Source organism: Gymnoscopelus microlampas (genome assembly GCF_963454915.1).
Source record: "Gymnoscopelus microlampas genome assembly, chromosome: 11".
Taxonomy (NCBI): Eukaryota; Metazoa; Chordata; class Actinopteri; order Myctophiformes; family Myctophidae; genus Gymnoscopelus; species Gymnoscopelus microlampas.
The window spans coordinates 19742851-19760350 of record NC_139948.1 but is presented as its reverse complement, the minus strand read 5'-3'; the positions used below and the strand labels follow the sequence as shown (position 1 = coordinate 19760350).

At 43.5% G+C, this 17500-nt stretch overlaps 1 protein-coding gene across 1 annotated transcript in view; it reads left to right on the top strand.

The window, feature by feature from the left end:
* cacna1aa (calcium channel, voltage-dependent, P/Q type, alpha 1A subunit, a) overlaps nucleotides 1–17500 on the top strand; it is a gene marked incomplete at both ends in the record, with an annotated part of 143437 nt that overhangs the window by 113582 nt on the left and 12355 nt on the right. The window contains 4 exon segments of the mRNA XM_084071677.1: nucleotides 2173–2269; nucleotides 7661–7775; nucleotides 9150–9257; nucleotides 12003–12106. Of these exon segments, the coding sequence (XP_083927803.1) occupies nucleotides 2173–2269; nucleotides 7661–7775; nucleotides 9150–9257; nucleotides 12003–12106 (424 nt within the window).

Here is a 17500-nt window from a genome sequence, read left to right as displayed (position 1 = left end):
ACTGCAGAAAGAAAGAAAGAAAGAAAGAAAGCAAGAAAGAGGGCAACAGGACAGAGCTAGGCTCTCAGCACATACGAGCGGGCCTCCTTTTTGATATAATCATTTAAAAATTCATGACTGTAAGACAGCTGACATCGTATAGTTATCACACACCGACACTTTTTGAGCAAAGCAAGTTGAATGAATCTGACACAATGGACAAACCAAGGACAGCACATGTCGCTCTACATGCATAGACTGGTGAATGGTTCAGCACCACTGCTGAAGGACAGCGACAGGCCATGCACGCTGTAATTTCTCAAGACAGACTCTGCTAACAGCAGAATCTGTCAGCACCATTGTTTTAGGGTACGGACACACCAGAGTTTCATTCTGCCTATGCGGCGGATTATGCTAATGCTTTTCAATGGGAACAGAGCGTTTTGTTGCCATTGCACGGCTTTCCGCTCCGTGCCAATTGAAGCATTGAATGTGTGTGTCCGTAGTACCCATAAACATGTAGTGTTGTTGTCAGTAGGAATAAACACAGAAGCACCCGGGAGGAAGTGGAGGAGAAAGGTGAGGGGCCAAACCGAGTTCCTGTTTCTACACAGGAAGTCCCCCCCCCTTTTAACCAAATGGGTTCCCAGACTGTGCGCGCAGTGGCCCACCTTGGGAATAAAATACCCATGAGAGCAAAGCAGCATACAGAGCCGTCACCTGACTATCAGTCTCAGGCAGTATGTTTGTAGCAATAGATGTGAAGAGATAGAACACACGTAGAATGCAACGATGGAAAACAGGTTTCCAGCTATATGGGGAGAGGTTTGTTTAAATGCAGTGGAGATTGGTGTGGGGTTAAAAAGGCAATGATATATCAAACCGATATCATTTAATGATGTAAACTTATTTCTCCGCAACCTCTACAAGTTACTTCCCCATTTCCAGCAAACTGGAATGGGGAAGAAAACCTTTTACCCCCCAACCTTTTTACCCCCCAAACCCCCACACCTATCTTGTGTGGAGGTGTCTGTGCATGTATCTGTTGGGCCTCGCTCTGTCCTGTTTCAGACAGGAACGAGAAGGTAGCACGGTAGGAAGGGAAGGAATTAAGAAATACAGAATTCAGAAAACATCATGGTGAAAAACCGTAAAGCACCTAAGTCTCCCAGTTCTAACAGAATGTGTCTTTAAACTTATACTCATTGTTGGGACGTTAAATGTAGTTCAGGTAGTTGAACTACATTTAACTAAAGAGCAACCTTTTTAAACCACAATGCTGCCACATTTCACATTATAATTTCATAATGTCCATGTTTGCTTATTGTTTGTCTTCTGGGATCGATTTTCTCCCAACATAGCTCATAAATGAATATTTTCTGACAATTAGTGCAAGAAATTGCACAATATTTCCAGTGTAGAGTAATTAGTAGTAGTAGTTTATTTAAGCAATACTGGAGGCTACCACCACTCCTTATTCTATACTATACTATAATGTATACATACCTGACATACACATAATTAAGTAGTCCTCTCAGTTAAAAACAAGGTAGAATAAGTTCTACTAAATAAATGGTAAATTGACCACAAGACAATGACCACACACTGAACACTGACAATAATTCATGAAGTTACCCTTTTGTCTGTTTATTGTACAGACAACAGGAAGCTTTGCTAGCAGCTGCAGAACCAACAAGGCAGGCGTGCAACACGCATTTAAGAGGGAGGGTGACTGCCCGTCACAAGTGGCTATTAAGCAGTTTGTCTCAATTAACAATTTGTTAATTACACTGCACACATCCAATTAGGAGTTGCCTAGACTAGAGGATCCAATGAGGGAATGGGGATAGGGTTGGGAGACGTAGGGATGAGGAGAGAGAGAAAGGAACGGAAGAGGCGAAAAGTGGTGAGCCCAGTGCAGGGGAGCTGGGACAGAGCTCCAGTGGGCTGTGTGTCCCTGTGTACAGAATGTACGGAATGTGCGCGTGTGCGTGTTGTGTGCAGGCTTATTCTGGGGATTCTGTTATTTTACAGTAAACCTATTGTACAGTGTATTGATATACTGTGATTCTGTCAATGTTGTGTTCTTCTTCCACATGTTCTCTCTTCTTTGCGTGTTACATATGTTTTTTTTTGTGATTGTGTGTGTGTGTTTTAACACCCCTTCCCTCCCCCCTTGTATTCTTCTTGCAGCGGGCGCATTCATTATAAGGACATGTACAGTTTATTGCGAGTTATCGACCCGCCTCTTGGCTTAGGCAAGAAATGCCCCCATAGGGTGGCCTGCAAGGTTTGACTTCCATTCAAACGAAACCTCTCAACCACACCTGCTAGCTGCAGCATCCAGGAATGGAATGAATGTTGCTTTATATTATTTTATGATTTCTCTCTTTTTTTAATTTTTTACAACTTCCACCATTATGGACCTGCATTCTGAACTGCTAGGAGAATGTGCAGGACAATGCAGACAACCAGAATCGCATGTGAAATGCACCGAGGGAAATGAAGCATTGAAATTTTGTAAAAACAAAAATATGAGAATATTAATAACAATAATAATCATGAATTGAGTTTGGTTTTATTGTTACAAAATATATACAGTATTTTTACACTTTTGTTTTTTCCCTCGTTTGGTTTATTTGTTTTCTTTCGCTTGCTGTGGAGCCACAGCTAGGCTACTACTGTGGAATCTGTAGCGTTGCATTGTTCTTGGTTTTTAGGGGTTGGGGGAAAGACAGAAACTGCATTGACACCCCTCCCTCCTCTATCTCTTTCTCGTTTATCTCTCTCTCTCTCTCACTCTCTCTGTCCCCACCTCCTCCCTGTAACGTCGCAGCAGGAGCAGCTTGGTGCCTGCTTTCAAGCACTGCCCTGCTCTTCTATGCAAACACACACATACACCACTGTTCTGTTTGCATAAAAAGGTGGAAAAAAAGTAAAGTCTCAACTCTCTAAAAGTTCCTTCTATTCCTTCTTTCTATTCTATTCTCTCTATTCATACGAGTCAGGCAGCCTCACTCGCTCGCTGACAAAACCAGACTCACAGCCACAATCTCTCAAAATCTACCCGGTAACCGTCTCTCTGTTATTTTTTTATTATTATTAATTTATTTTGTCTTTTCTCTTTTTCTCTCTTGTATCAACAACTTCTATTTCACGCACCTATTCTGAGATCTCTCCCTCCCCCCCCCTCTCTCTCTCTCTCTCTGCACTGCACTTCTACCTCTCTCACCTCTCCTCTCCTCCACTCCTTCATTCATCTCTCTCTGTCTCTCTCTCTCTCTCTCTCTCTCTCTCTCTCTCCCTCTCTCTCTCTCTCTCTCTCTGCACTGCACTTCTACCTCTCTCACCTCTCCTCCACTCCTTCATCTCTCTCTCTCTCTCTCTCTCTCTCTCTCTCTCTCTCTCTCTCTCTGCCCCCTCCCTCACTAACACTCTGATTCCCTCTCTTCCTCTCTCTCTCTCTTTCTCTCTCTATGTTTGATGCTGGTGTTGACACGCTGACTGGCGCTGGGCAGTGGCAGGATCAGTTGCAGGGATATGTATGACATGCTCAGGCACATGTGTCCTCCGCTAGGCCTCGGGAAGAGGTGTCCAGCGCGGGTGGCCTACAAGGTCAGGAAGGGACCCGCCCGACCCTTGTATGCCCACATCAACACCCCCACCTAAAAGGGTGTAATGGGCTTGGGTACGGGGGGTCCGGGATGGGGGGCGGGGCGTAGGGAAACAACGCTCACCGTGGTGTGTAACTTTAGTGTCGTCGTCATTTGGTTTCTTTCTTTCTTTCATTCTTTGCCTCTTTCCTATTTTCTACCTTTCTTTCTGTCTTTCCTCGTGCATTTCTTTCCGTGGCGAGTTGGGGGTCGCTGGTGTGTTGTTGTGACATTGTGTGGTGATGGTGGTGATGTGGGGGTTGGGGTGGAGTTAAAAGTGGGCGGTGAAGCACTCAGGGTGAAGCAGGGTCAGGCCAGCGGGTGGATCCACAGGAGGGGGCGAACGGAGGGACCTTCTCAGCTCGTTTGCACCGTGTACAAGGAAGACACATATGCAAACATTCACCCTCAAACCACATAAACACTTCATGTTGACGCTCGATGTTATTTTCCACCTCAAAGGTTTTGCAGAATATTTGCATTATAGTATTCCCTCAATTACATGATAACAGTAAATCATTTTGTGCGGCGTATACATTAAAGTTTACATGTCTTTAATGCAGGGGTTCCCAAATGTTTCCATGCCGCTGTGTCTAGGTGAGACATGGCCTTTGTCAATAGAAGAGCAGGGAGACAAAATACATACTACGTTATATTGTATTAACATACTCTACCATACCGATTGGACCAAATTACATTTTATTCATAAAAAAAAAAGTTATATAGTGCCGCTTTAATGTATGATGATGAAAATCCACAGACACAGATAAAATACAGACACACACACACATTCACACAGAAGCATGCGTGTGCAGCAGGGCTTGGAAGGTCCACAAGACTTATGTCCTCTGAGTCGCTCCGTCCTGTGGATGAGACACACACACACACACACACACACACACACACACACACACACACACACACACACACACACACACACACACACGTGCGCGTAAAGATCAGGTCTCATCAGCCTTACATAAGTTCTTACATACATGCTTTTTCATTGTAGGTAACAGATAGGCCTGTGTTAGCAGCTATGTATTTGCTTCCGTTTGGAAAACATTTTGTCGTTGAATAAAAGCAATTATTTATTTATTTTCTGCCATTATTAGTGCTGTAGCTCTGGCCCTACCGAGCAGCCTTTCTATCTGCAAGTTCAAGCTTTTTCCCTCCCTGTCCATTGGTTCTTCTGTCAATGCAGTTCTACTCTGTTTCCAGCCCCCCTCCTCTCTGCATACTGTCCTCCCACCCATCCCCCTCATGGCTACACACCTTTTTACCTGCGTTCTGCATGCTCCGGCAACCAATCCCTAAACACACATATAACACACTCCCTACCATCTTTCGTTTTGTCACTTATTGAACACAAGCACACACAACCACATTATGCATTTTCTCGCTATGCATGTCTTGCTCTTATGTACTGTAAATGGGAAATACACAGTGATGCTACAAAAAATGTAACATTGCAACACATTGCTGAGGAGCAACCATTCTGTGATTCCATCTAACACATCTCTGTTATTAACCCTGCGCTCTGCTGCCTTTACGCGTAACATTATGCCACATCACTGGCAGATCGCTGTGAGCCTCAGGGGCAGACAGTCACACAGCCTGTAGGCACAGGAGATCTCTCCATCGCTAGCCATTGCTGTCCTCCAAAATCCCCCACCCTCTCCCAAGCAGACCTTGGTCAAGTAATGGGTCCAAATGTTTTAGAGTTATATTTTTACCCTGTCTGCACTACCAGAAGAGAGGGATATATACAGTATGTTAAGTTCACTGCAGAATATACAAAATAGTGATTGTGATTGCCTACATTTCCTGCCAGGTTGTGGCAACCTACTCCGGTGATCCACTACCTGTACGTAGACTAATAAAAACTTTAAAAAATGCTCTCAAAACACTTATTTGACCCAGGTATGCTCCCAAGGCTCAGCTCTCCCTGTTTCTTCTCTGAGCAGCTTACGCAGTATCTTTCCGCTGCCATCTCTCATCTCTCAGACTCTTTCCGTATGCTCTGTTATATCTTCCATCCTCCTTTCCATCTCTGTGCAGGCTTTGCCTCATATTTGCTCCTTTCTTTCTCACCCCGTTTCTTAAAAAAAAAAAAGTATTTTAACCCCATAGTCAGTCTTCCTAACAGCCTCCCTCCAGAAGTAAAAGTTAAACCCTTAACCTGCACCTGCAATGGTTCGGTCCATACAACACTCCCTCTCTTGACATGTGTTGTTTTGGCTTTCCAGATGCCCAGCATCTCTTGTGTTTCTACCTGACCTGTTCTTCCACCCTCCATACGTAGCTACCTTGCCAGTGACAGCAGTCCAAACCCTTACCGTTGACCTTTAAATCCTAACCTCAAAACTAGCCCACAGAACAATGAGGCCCATAACGCCACTATTTCAGACCTTTAATATTATTCTCCATCTTGACAGTAGAGGCTTCTGTCAGGAATGCTCTCTTACAAACTTGCGTGGTGGTAGATCTTTCTTTCTTCTCTTGTTTTTCCTCTGCCTTTAGCCATGAGTTTCATTTTTTTTTGCGCTTGCACATTATAATCTTTCGGGTTTTCTTTGTCCAAATATAGTTTTACCCCTTTACATCTCAACATCAGAATTTTTTTTATTTTCTGCTTTTATCTATTTTCAGATAGCAAGTTTGCTTAAGTCTCATGTTTTCCGGACACCTATAATCCACCCCAGAGAAAAATACCCCTTTCCCCTCTTACAACACAAACAAGGCTGCCATGGTGGCCATTTTGTTTTTCTCTTTGCGCAGAATGATGTTTTCTCTCTCCTATTAACACTATAGGCCTGTGTCCATTTCTCCCAAATTATACATCAGAGAACCACTGATAGAGCTCACCGCTCTACCATGGTCTACCAAAACGTATTCCATGCAGTAACATCCACTTAAAAATAAGTCTCAAACTCATTTTTTACGTCGCCAAGAGGATGCTTTCTGTGTACGGCTGCACAGCTGCTTGTCCTGTGAGGCATATTGCGTGTGCATTGCATGTTGCATGGGGACGGGATATGCAAGGGGGAGGGAAATGTTTGTTGGGTTGGTTGGAATGAGGGGTTTAGTCGGGGTCAGGGCGGGTTAGCATGGGATTCTGCATGTCTAGGTTGTCGCCGTCCTCTGTCACCTCACACACACTCTCACACACACACACACACACACACACACACACACACACACACACACACACACACACACACACACACACACACACTAATGGCACTCTGTCAACTATTAGTGTGTGTTGTTTTTATGTGCATCTATTAAGCCAACAAGACCTGAGAAAGATTAAACTGATAAACAAAAACGTCAGCGTCCCCTTCACCTTTTTTACAGTCCCTCGACTGGTTTTGGTTTATTGGTTTATCACCTGGGTCTCTGTTGTTGCTGTCTTATTTTACTGTGAACCTCCAAACCACTACGGGGAGCTCTGAAATATCGGGTGGCGGTCTGCTCAGTCTGTCTCTGCTGTTTCTTCAATGAAATGCTAATTGTCAGTCAACAAACCTGTGAGAGCTCTCGGTCATGAGGAATTGTTTTGATATCACTGTGAAAAGGAAACAAATGAATGCTTGACTCGAGGGACCAACTTAGAGATACCAAATAGAGATATTATTTGTGGTGACAAAATATGACTGTGCCTGGACAAAAATGAACACCTTGAGACTCACAGGTTATCTGTGCACAAAAGAGATTAGAATGTGTTCCATATCTAGTGTGTGCAAGTTGCAACTTCATTTACATCTTTACCACTCAAAATCAAGAATGGGTGAATTGACAGACAGGTGTGGTACTGTCGAGTCCCAGACATTGGTTACGCTGACTGAGGGAGAGACAGACCCACAGTACCTATACTCGAGATGCTTCAGAGCTCTCCCTGCCTCCTTACCCCCCCCCCCCCCCCAACAAAATATCCCCCCCTGTCTCCTGGAGGTTCCAAACACCTGCCACATTAGCATACTTCCTGCTTTTCTCACCTCCCTCCCTGATTGGCTCTCCTGCAGAGACTGCTCCGCATGGACTTGCCTGTCGCCGATGACAACTCGGTCCACTTCAACTCCACCCTCATGGCCCTGATCCGCACGGCGCTGGACATCAAGATCGCCAAGGTTTCAGAAGGTTGGGAACCCTATATTTTGTGTCCTCTGGTGTGTTTTCCCACGTACTTGTCGCCCCTCGGTGCAGCGCTGTCTGTGTCCTTTTGAACCCGGACATCTCAGCTCATTCCGATGCCGATCCCAGTCTATTGCCTGATTTATACCTGAAGATGGCCGATCTACAAGCTCGCAACGTGTCACGATGTGGCATGTTGTGAGCTTGTAGATCGGCTATCTTTGGTGCACGACACCGGCGTGCATCCAAATCAAGTGCGGAGTATCGAATACAGCACAAAGCAGCACACAGTGCAGACTGTATGTAGTGTTTATCTGAACTGTGCTGTTATCTGTCTCTGCAGTGGTTCCCAAACGTTTTAGGTCGAGACCCAAAAGAAAGATTCGATTTCCCCGGGACCCAAGCAAGGGAAAATAGCAGATCTACAAGCTCATAACGCCTCGCTTTGCGAACTTGTAGATCGGCTATTTTCACTATTTCTTAAACATTTGTTTTCTAATTAATGGAATTTCTTTGATTTTTTAAATGTATATTTATATTATTTAGAAAAAACATTGAGTTTGTTTTTAATTCTTGAAGATGTTTCCTCTTTTTTTTTGCTTAAAAAAATAATTAAAAAGAAAATGTAGGAAACAAATAATTAAGGATTTTTTACTCGCAACCCACTCAAATGTGTGCGCGACCCACAAATGGGTCCCGAACCAGTGTTTGGGAACCATTGCTCTAGTGTATGTGCTACTGATGTTGAAATGTGTCTTCTATTGGTTCCAGGTGGAGGTGGGATGACCCTGTCTGTTAGATGGCAGATTTGGACTCGTCTCAGTTGAAAAGCATGTTCTGGAAATCGCTATAGTGTGTACAGCGTGGCTATCAGTTATCCATAGCTGAATACTGCACACTGTAACACTATAACTGTGATGTTTTGATTAGCTTTAACAAAACCTTTTCTTTCTGTGTGTGTGTGTGTGTGTGTGTGTGTGTGTCTGTGTGTGTGCGTGTGCGTGTGCGTGTGCGTGTGCGTGCGCACGTTTGTTTTCACGTCTGTACATTCCTTCTTGTTTCTCTTTGATGTTGTGAATAAATGTGTGTGTGTGTGTGTGTGTGTGTGTGTGTGTGTGTGTGTGTGTGTGTGTGTGTGTGTGTGTGTGTGTGTGTGTGTGTGTGTGTGTGTGTGTGTGTGTGTGTGTGTGTTTGACTGGTATGCTTTCCCTTATCCGCATGTGGATGTACAATTTCTACGTACGTACTGTATACTGTGTTTGTGTGTGTTTGTGTGTGTGTGTGTGTGTGCGCGCGTTTTTGCGTGCGTGTTTGTTTGTTTGTGCGTGCGTGCGTGCGTGTGTGCGTGTATGTGTGTTTTGCATGTATGCCCAGGACAAGTAGTCGTGGACAAGCACCAGATGGATGCTGAGCTCAGGAAAGAGATGATGGCAATCTGGCCTAATCTCTCTCAAAAGACCTTGGACCTGCTGGTTACGCCGCACAAGTGTAAGTTGCAGGAAGTGCGGGAGGGGAGGGGGGGAGGGCCCATCGATTCTGCCCGACCACTCCCCTCTCCCCGGGCGCTGTCCCAGATTGTTACGTGTTCACCGCCACCAGAGGATCGCTTCTCTCAGCCTGTCTCTCTCTCTCTCTCACCGCTGCACCCTCTGATACGGCTGACACTACTATGCCCTAAACCTGCACGCACTACACATACACATGGCAGGCCTACTAACATATGAATGCATTACCGCAGGCTGAGGACTTGACGGACATACACTGTATATACCGTACACATGGGGCTTGGCAGAATTCACAGAATTCACAGTTAAGCTTGTACACCATCGGGGCGACGGTGGCTGAGTGGGTAGATGGGACGTCTGGGAATCGGAAGGGTTGCTGGTTCGACCCTTGGTCCGCCCAGTCTATGTGTCTGTCCCTGAACAACACTCTTAACCTCTAAAGCTGCATTCACACAGGAGGCGAAGATATTTTACCCGTCGCTTCATTTGCGATGCGAACTTCGCCCGAGTTGGAATATTTCAACTCGAGTGAAGACGAGTAAGAGGCGAATTTTGTGCATTTGCATTCACGCCGGCCGATGCAACAACGCGCCAATTCGCCTCTTTGCATTAGCTTTGTAATCTGGCCGCACGAAAAAATGTCTTCACCTTTTGTGTGAACGCACCTTAACAGCCTGCACTTACCCTGCACTCATCAGAACCATCTGAGCAGCCATCACCTGGGTGAAGCTGTAAAAGCAATTTCCCCTCCCCAGGACCAGAAAAATTGTTAGCTTCTGCTGCTCAGTGTGAGTGCGATGTCAGTTAATCTGGCAGTCCAAATATTACTTGTGCACGTGTGCGTCCTGATCTGAAAGGTGTACTATAAGTATAACTGTACTGAACGGATTGGCTTTCTTCAACCATTCTGCTACTAGACTATATGCATGTGTACACATACATACGCACGTACACACACACAGACTGCAGGCCTGTACAGATATGCACGCATGCATGCCAACACTGACACACTCCCCTACTAACGATTCTATGCTAATACATTCTGTACGATACATTACAGTATAAGACATAAAAACAAGCACATTCCATGCAACACTCCATCTACAGTTCACCTACACCTACAATCCCAGGCAATCCCAGAACCCTCAAGGCTGAGTTGAAAATAGCCTGAAAATAACAGATCTACAATCTCACACCCAACAGTTCTCTGTCCCTGAGATCAGAGGGTGCCTCACTATAGATCAGCTCTCTATAGATGTCTTTTCACTCCAGGTCCAGTCAGCAATGTAGACTATGTTGCTGGCTGTGCTTTTGCAGAAATTAGTGTAGTTTGACACAATGTTAATGACATGCTAACAAATGCACGGGTGCCAAAGCACTAGTTGCATAATGATGTAACTGCTACAAGTAACTGCAAGAAAGCATGAGATTTGAAGGCTAGCCGCGTTTGAAACCAACGATCTGTGTTGCTGCTCGCCAGGTTGCTAAATTCACGATTTGGGGAATTGGATTGAGATGGTTTAGACGAGTTTCCGGCCACCGTTTCTTGAGCATTGTACCCTGAAAGCATTTCAAACTGACCTGAAGAACCTCCTACTATGCAAGTAATCATGGTGGTGCCTGGATCATTTTTAATTGAGCTACAATATGATTTATATGACTATATAACATTAATAACATTATTTTGTAGACGTAAAATTCAATTAATAGACGCTTAATGGCTGTGGCCATTATTCTCCAGATTCAATCTGGTCCTGTGTTTAATCTTGATGTTGGACATGTCACCCCACAATATTACAAATAAGATATAGCCCTACAATGAATTTCAGACCAGGTACTTAAAAAAATAATTCTGCTCATAATTTATAAACTTATGAAAGTATTTTTTTAAGATTCATGACTAGCAGCACTGGCAAATGTTTGGTAGCAAATATTTTCTTTTTTTAGTTTAACCGTTATGTCTGTTCTCTTTTTTTTCTCATACCCCCTGGGGACATCCCATATACCACCAGGGGTATGCAACTCTGTATTCAGAGGTTGTTTTAGTGTGTCATACATGAGAATGGAAAATGGAAATGGTGTGAATTTAGCACGCTGGCGAGTGGTGTGCAGACACGGTTCACAAATGCGCAACACTGTAGCTCAATGCCTGTGAATGCACTTCTCTTTAAGATGACTCCAGACCATTCCATTGTGAAGATATGAATTGGATTTTAAAAGGGAAAACTAATCTTTAACAGCATCAGTTTCAGAATGTCAACATTAAGCATCCTGGCATTTAGCATTTGGCATTTGTGCTTCAAAACCCAAAATGGTTTTGAAGCTATTCAATAGCTTCAAAGCCAAATTGGGTTTTGTTTTGTTAGTGTTATTATTTTGTACATCAACCAGAATATATCTACACAATGAATGGCTTTTGGTCATGGGAATGAAGTTCAATTTTTTGTTTAGTTGGAGAAAAAAAAAATTATGAATTAAAGAAATATTAAAATGTAACACAAAGTCTGACTGTTGGTGAAAAGACCATTGCCTTGTTGTTTGTGTATTTGTGTGAGAGTGTATTTGTGTGGAGTGCGTGTAAGATTTCGTGTGTGTGTGTGTGTGTGTGTGTGTGTGTGTGTGTGTGTGTGTGTGTGTACGCATGCCTTTCCCCCTTCTCTCCCATTGCTATCGCTCAGGGTTCATACCGACGGGTCTAATCTTGCAGGGTAACTTGTCATTCTCTCAGCAGCCACAGACCTGACGGTTGGGAAAATCTATGCCGCCATGATGATCATGGAATACTACCGTCAGAGCAAGATCAAGCGCGCACAGACACTGAAGGACGAGCAGGTACACTCCCTCTCCCCCACTCCTCCACCCCCGGTAGAGACCAAAAAAGGCAAACTGTATCCGCTCGCCAGAAATAGCCGATCTACAAGCTCACAGCTTTGGGACTTACTTTTGCTTGCTTTTTGGGGTATTTTCGGCAAGCAACACCACCTTTATCGGAGTACCTTTCAAGAGGACCCCTGTCTTGTAACCCCCCCCCACTCATACAGGCCTTAGCTGTGACCCACGTGTACGCATGCTGAACCCTTGTCTAAACCAGTGTTTCCCAAACATTGGGTCATGCAAACATTTTTATGGGTCGCGACTCGTGAGTAGATATAAATAAATGGCAGACCCTTGAACAATGTTTGTGCCACGTTTGCTGTGTTTTGGTGACTATGTGGCCCCTGGTGTGACTACTAGTTTGTGGCACTTCTGGTTCGCATTGGAACAATGGTGTGCCTGTGGCCCCCAGGGGCCCCATATGTGGCCCCAGGTGTGACTATTATCATGGCAGTCCCCTGAACAATGTTTGTGCCGAGTTTGGTGCGGATTGTAGCAACAGTGTACCAGTGACGCCCGGGGGCCCTAATTTGGCCCCTGGGAGAAACACATGGCCTCTGGTGTGACTGTATTGTCATGGCAGACATCTGAATAGCGTTTGTGCCAAGTTTGGTGAGGATTGGAGCAGGGGCCACGTCAGGGCCCCCTGGGGGCCACACATGACTCATGGCGTGACTATTGTCATGGCAGACCCCTAAACAGTGTTTGCGCCACGTTTTGCGCACCTGTGGCACCTACACGTGGTCTCTGGTGTGGCTATTCTGATGGCATACACCATAACAGTAGTTGTGGCAGGACTGGTGCAGATTGGAGCAACGGTGCGAAACTGGGCCACACATGGCCCCTGGTGTGACTATTGTCATGGCAGACCTCTGAACAGTGTTTGTGCCCACATGGTCCCTGGTGTGGCAGTGGTGCGCCTCTTAAGTCCGGATGTTACGTTTGTGACGTCCACTGTCGGTCGGGCCGTCCACCAACCTTCTAGGCAATTTTAGGATAGTGACAATACAAATACAAGATCATGATGTGACACCTGAGCGTTTAGATCGGCTATTTTCGTATTTTTTAAATAGGGTTTTATAATATATTTGTGTATGTTTGGGGGGACCGGGGAGACACCACATTTATATTTGGGGTCTTGAACTGAAAGTTTTAGGAACTACTGGTCTAAACTACCATAGAGTCGTTATCCGTCATCTCTCCACACCAATATTAACAACATGAGCAGAAAGGAAGAGACCACACTATTTGTCAGAGCTGCTCTTAAATTTTAAATGAATGCTCAGTTTGAAACAGCAACTACATAGATGTCAAATGACTGGACATGGATAGGAGTGCCATCTGCTGGGCAAACATTGTTACTGTATGCCTTTCGTGGAACAAGAAACGGTAGTTCGCAATAACTCAAAATTGATACATTAAACATTGTCCTATACTGCAATTTAGTAATTTATTTGGTCAGTATGGAGTACTGTCACAGCTCTTGACAAGAACTTCCATGGCTCTTCCGTCTGTGAACCTTTATAAGGGTTCTTTATCTGAGCTTGGTTCTTTCTTGCCTTGGAGGTCTCAACCCGCTCTCAATCCCCACCACCTGTTCATGTACCCTCGGACTGCTGCCCCAGGACTGTTAGTGTAGCATTGCACTGTAGTATACTGCACTGTCATCTTTGCCTTGTCTCCTGTTAAAAGAGAGAAGAATGCTTATGAATCCTTGCATCTTGTTACTTGTATTCTTATCACATAATAAAGGCAATAACTTCACAGAACATGTTCAAAACTTTAAACACTTCTTCTCCTCGATCCTATCCTTTCCTCCTCTGGCCAAAGCATTTCACTCTCTTCTTCTCTCAGACACACGTGCCCATACTTCCCTCATTGGCTTTCAACATCCTTTACTTAGTTTTTCTGTTTATTATCTTCTTGTAACCATAATCATTAGGTCATGGTTTATGATACTTTGTGTGATCCATGCCAACGGGTCAACATATCTCTCCAAAGCATTCTGAGAATCAGTTATTTTACTGATGATATAGTATCCTAATCAGTTGTTGGTTGTTGATTATTTTGTTAGCTTCTTAGCTGCAATGAAAGTGTTGACTTGACGTCAACTGCAACCAATGATGAGACTCAATCTTTAACAGCGTTTAGTCTGGTCAAATCTAGAAAAAGTCTGGGTTATCCAAGTACTGGAACACTGCAGAGTTTTCTGAGAAGCATACATTTAATTCTCAATTGAGAAGACTTGTTAAGGCATTTGAAAAGGTTCATATATCAATGTCATACTGTATATCCAGTTCAGCAGGGACAGATACTGTAAAAGTATGTTATCCTTTGAGACTGACACATCATGACAGACACATCACCTTTGCAACATTTCCATGATACAAAACAGGCGTAAAGTCGCCTACAGTACCTTCTGAAAGCAAACCAACTCCACCTTTTATTTTCTGCTATGCCATGCCACAATCCAACCTCTGTTTCATGTCTCACTTGCACACCTGTCCTCTGCACGTCCTGTCTTCCTCACCTTCCTGTTTCCTCGGCCAAATGTGACCCCACCATTTAAATGCATTTCCTATTGTTTACTTCAGTGGTTCTCAAACTGGGGTCCGGGGACCCTCGTTGGTCTTGGGGGTCCCCAGCTAAATGATTGATAGCAAGGAACCATATGGACCCTTGCCGCCGTCGGCAGTCTGTAACTCTGAGAATGTCCAAATGGAATAAAATGGACACTGTCAGACTTCAGATATATTCAAAGATTTGCACAAATTTTCATGATTTTTCAAAAAATAGCCAAAGTATTAGATAATGGTTAAAATCTAACATGACAGATGTTTTCTCGGTCTTAATGGGTTAAAGGTCCGTGGCTTAATGCATACCACACTGGGGGTCCTTGAAATAATTAAAACGTTTGAGAACCACTGGTTTACTTCCTACTGATCATGTTGATGATATGATATTCAAAAATACACTTCCCAGGCAGGTGCCGCTAGATAAGGGAATCCTGGTGGAGTGTGCTAAACATGACAGCGTTGCATGGATGGAGGACGAGTTTGCAGCTTGGAAGAATTACTCCTGCTTGTTTTAAAGTTTTGACAAATGGTTTGAGTGTGAATGCAGAAGATGACCGCTGACTTATTACCCATCCACTTTTAAACTTACAACATCCAATGCTAACAGATGAACGTTGAGGCAAATTTGTGGTCGTGTGTTTTTTTTAAAGTGGATGACTAATAACTCCATGTCACAATGTGGCATTTTGAATTTGACTTGTTCCATCATGCATTTCTCCTACTTGATTGTAATTCTCTTCTACAGGACTGCCTCAGTACTTGTCTGCCATGATGTGATTCATCCCTCCCTTCGTATCCCCCTCATATACCCTCTTTTCTTTTTTAACCCATTAAGACCGGGAAAGCATCTGTCATTTTAGATTTTAACCACTTTAACCATTATCTTATACTTTGGCTATTCAAAAATAGCAGATATACAAGCTCATAGTGCGGTACCGAGTGCCGCACTATGAGCTTGTAGATCTGCTATTTTTTTGAAAAAATCTTAAATATATACAGTATATATATTTTTAAAGCAAACATTTGTAACTCAAAGCTTTGCTTCTGTGGATTCTACAAATGTCTTCTAAAGTTTTTTTTTTTTTAACTTGCTATAATAATATTCTCAAACTTTTTCATGTCAAGGACCCCCAAAATTATATGTATTTGGCCGCGAACCCCCATCTCAAAATATTTTGTTCCAGGGACCCCCAGAAGCAAAGATTTGAGTTACAAATGTTCGCTTAAAAATATATATATATATTCAAAGATGTGCACACATTTTCACGATTTTTTCAAAGATATCTACAAGCTCATCTGCTATCTGCTATTTTTGAATAGCCAAATATATCTAAAATGACACAGATGCTTTGAATGGGTTAATAACTGCAACTCTGCCCCCAGCCAGTATCCTCCTTTTCCCTCCCATTGTTGAATATCTTTGGTGGAGTCCTTATCCTTTTCTCTCATGATGGCATCATTAGTTTAAAAGCTTGTTGAATTGTGTATTGCCATGATTCCAGCCTTTTCTTGGACTGCTCTATGTTTGCTAACTGCCGTGCTACCTCATCCCATCTAACAACCTCAAGGCCCAACCCGGCAGAGAAAAGTTTTTGCCATTTTATGTTTCTGCAAACCACAGACGTTGACTGTCGGCGTTTCAAGGCAGGCATGCCATCAGCACGGGCCCTGTGAGGCGCGTCCGAGTGGTGCGATGGCCAAACTGACCCAGCACCATTCCAGTTTAGGGGTGCAACAGTTAATCGAATGAATCAATTGAATAGATTTTTTTGTTTAATTTGTATAATTTAATAAAATAAGCGATTAATAATCAATCCATATCTTGGGCATGTCATTATACTGTAGGTGAAAAGCTCACTTTTTTGCATGACTGTTAAGTGACAAAGTATAAAATAACATTTAAGTGGTTAATCGATTTGTTGATATATAAAACATATTTTTTTTTAAACGTATCGATTAGTCAAAAAAGTAAGTGATAGAATAACCGCTATTCGAAAATTCAGGATTGAATTCATATGGTCTGCACCTGGAAAAGTTGATATCGTCTCTGTCGGATGGAAACCTCATGCGTCCAAAACTGTTACTTTTCAGGATTCAAATAAAAAAAAGTAGCAGATCTTCAAGCTCAAAACGTGTCGCTTCACGTCACGTTTTGAGCTTGTAGAACTGCTACTTTTGTGTGACGCTGTAGTATGATCAAGTAGGGCATTCATTTCCAAAGAAACACAAAAAGTTCGAATATCGAGATAAGAGGTTCCTGCCCGACAATATGCAATATGTATTTTCGATTCAGAAACGTCAATATTCAACATATATGTGGTTTGCCGAAATACACAATGCCAACATTTTTCTCTGCTGCAAACAACTGCTACCGGTGTTGGGGTTACATTTGGTGTCAGGAGTCACATTTGCCGCTAGCTCATGTAACATTCAAAATGATCAGCAATTGAGCATATTTAGCATCTCAGACTGAGAGTGCTGATCTCAAATTATGATTAAAGGCCTCCCCCAGCGGATTCAAAGTGACTACACTAGACAAATGCTATGGCTTTGCCTTTTTTGTTATAAATCCTCCTTACAAACTGTGCAACAGGAGTCATAGAACGCACAGTGCATCTCTGGTTCTTAAACTGGTGGCTTCAGCAGTGACCCAGACTCCTACGATTCCATCCCATCCATTCACAAATCCACAATTTATAGGCAGCCTCACAAACAGCAGAAACTCCGAGTCCCAGAATGCCTCGTGCTGTCTCGATCAGACACCTTCTCCTGTTGC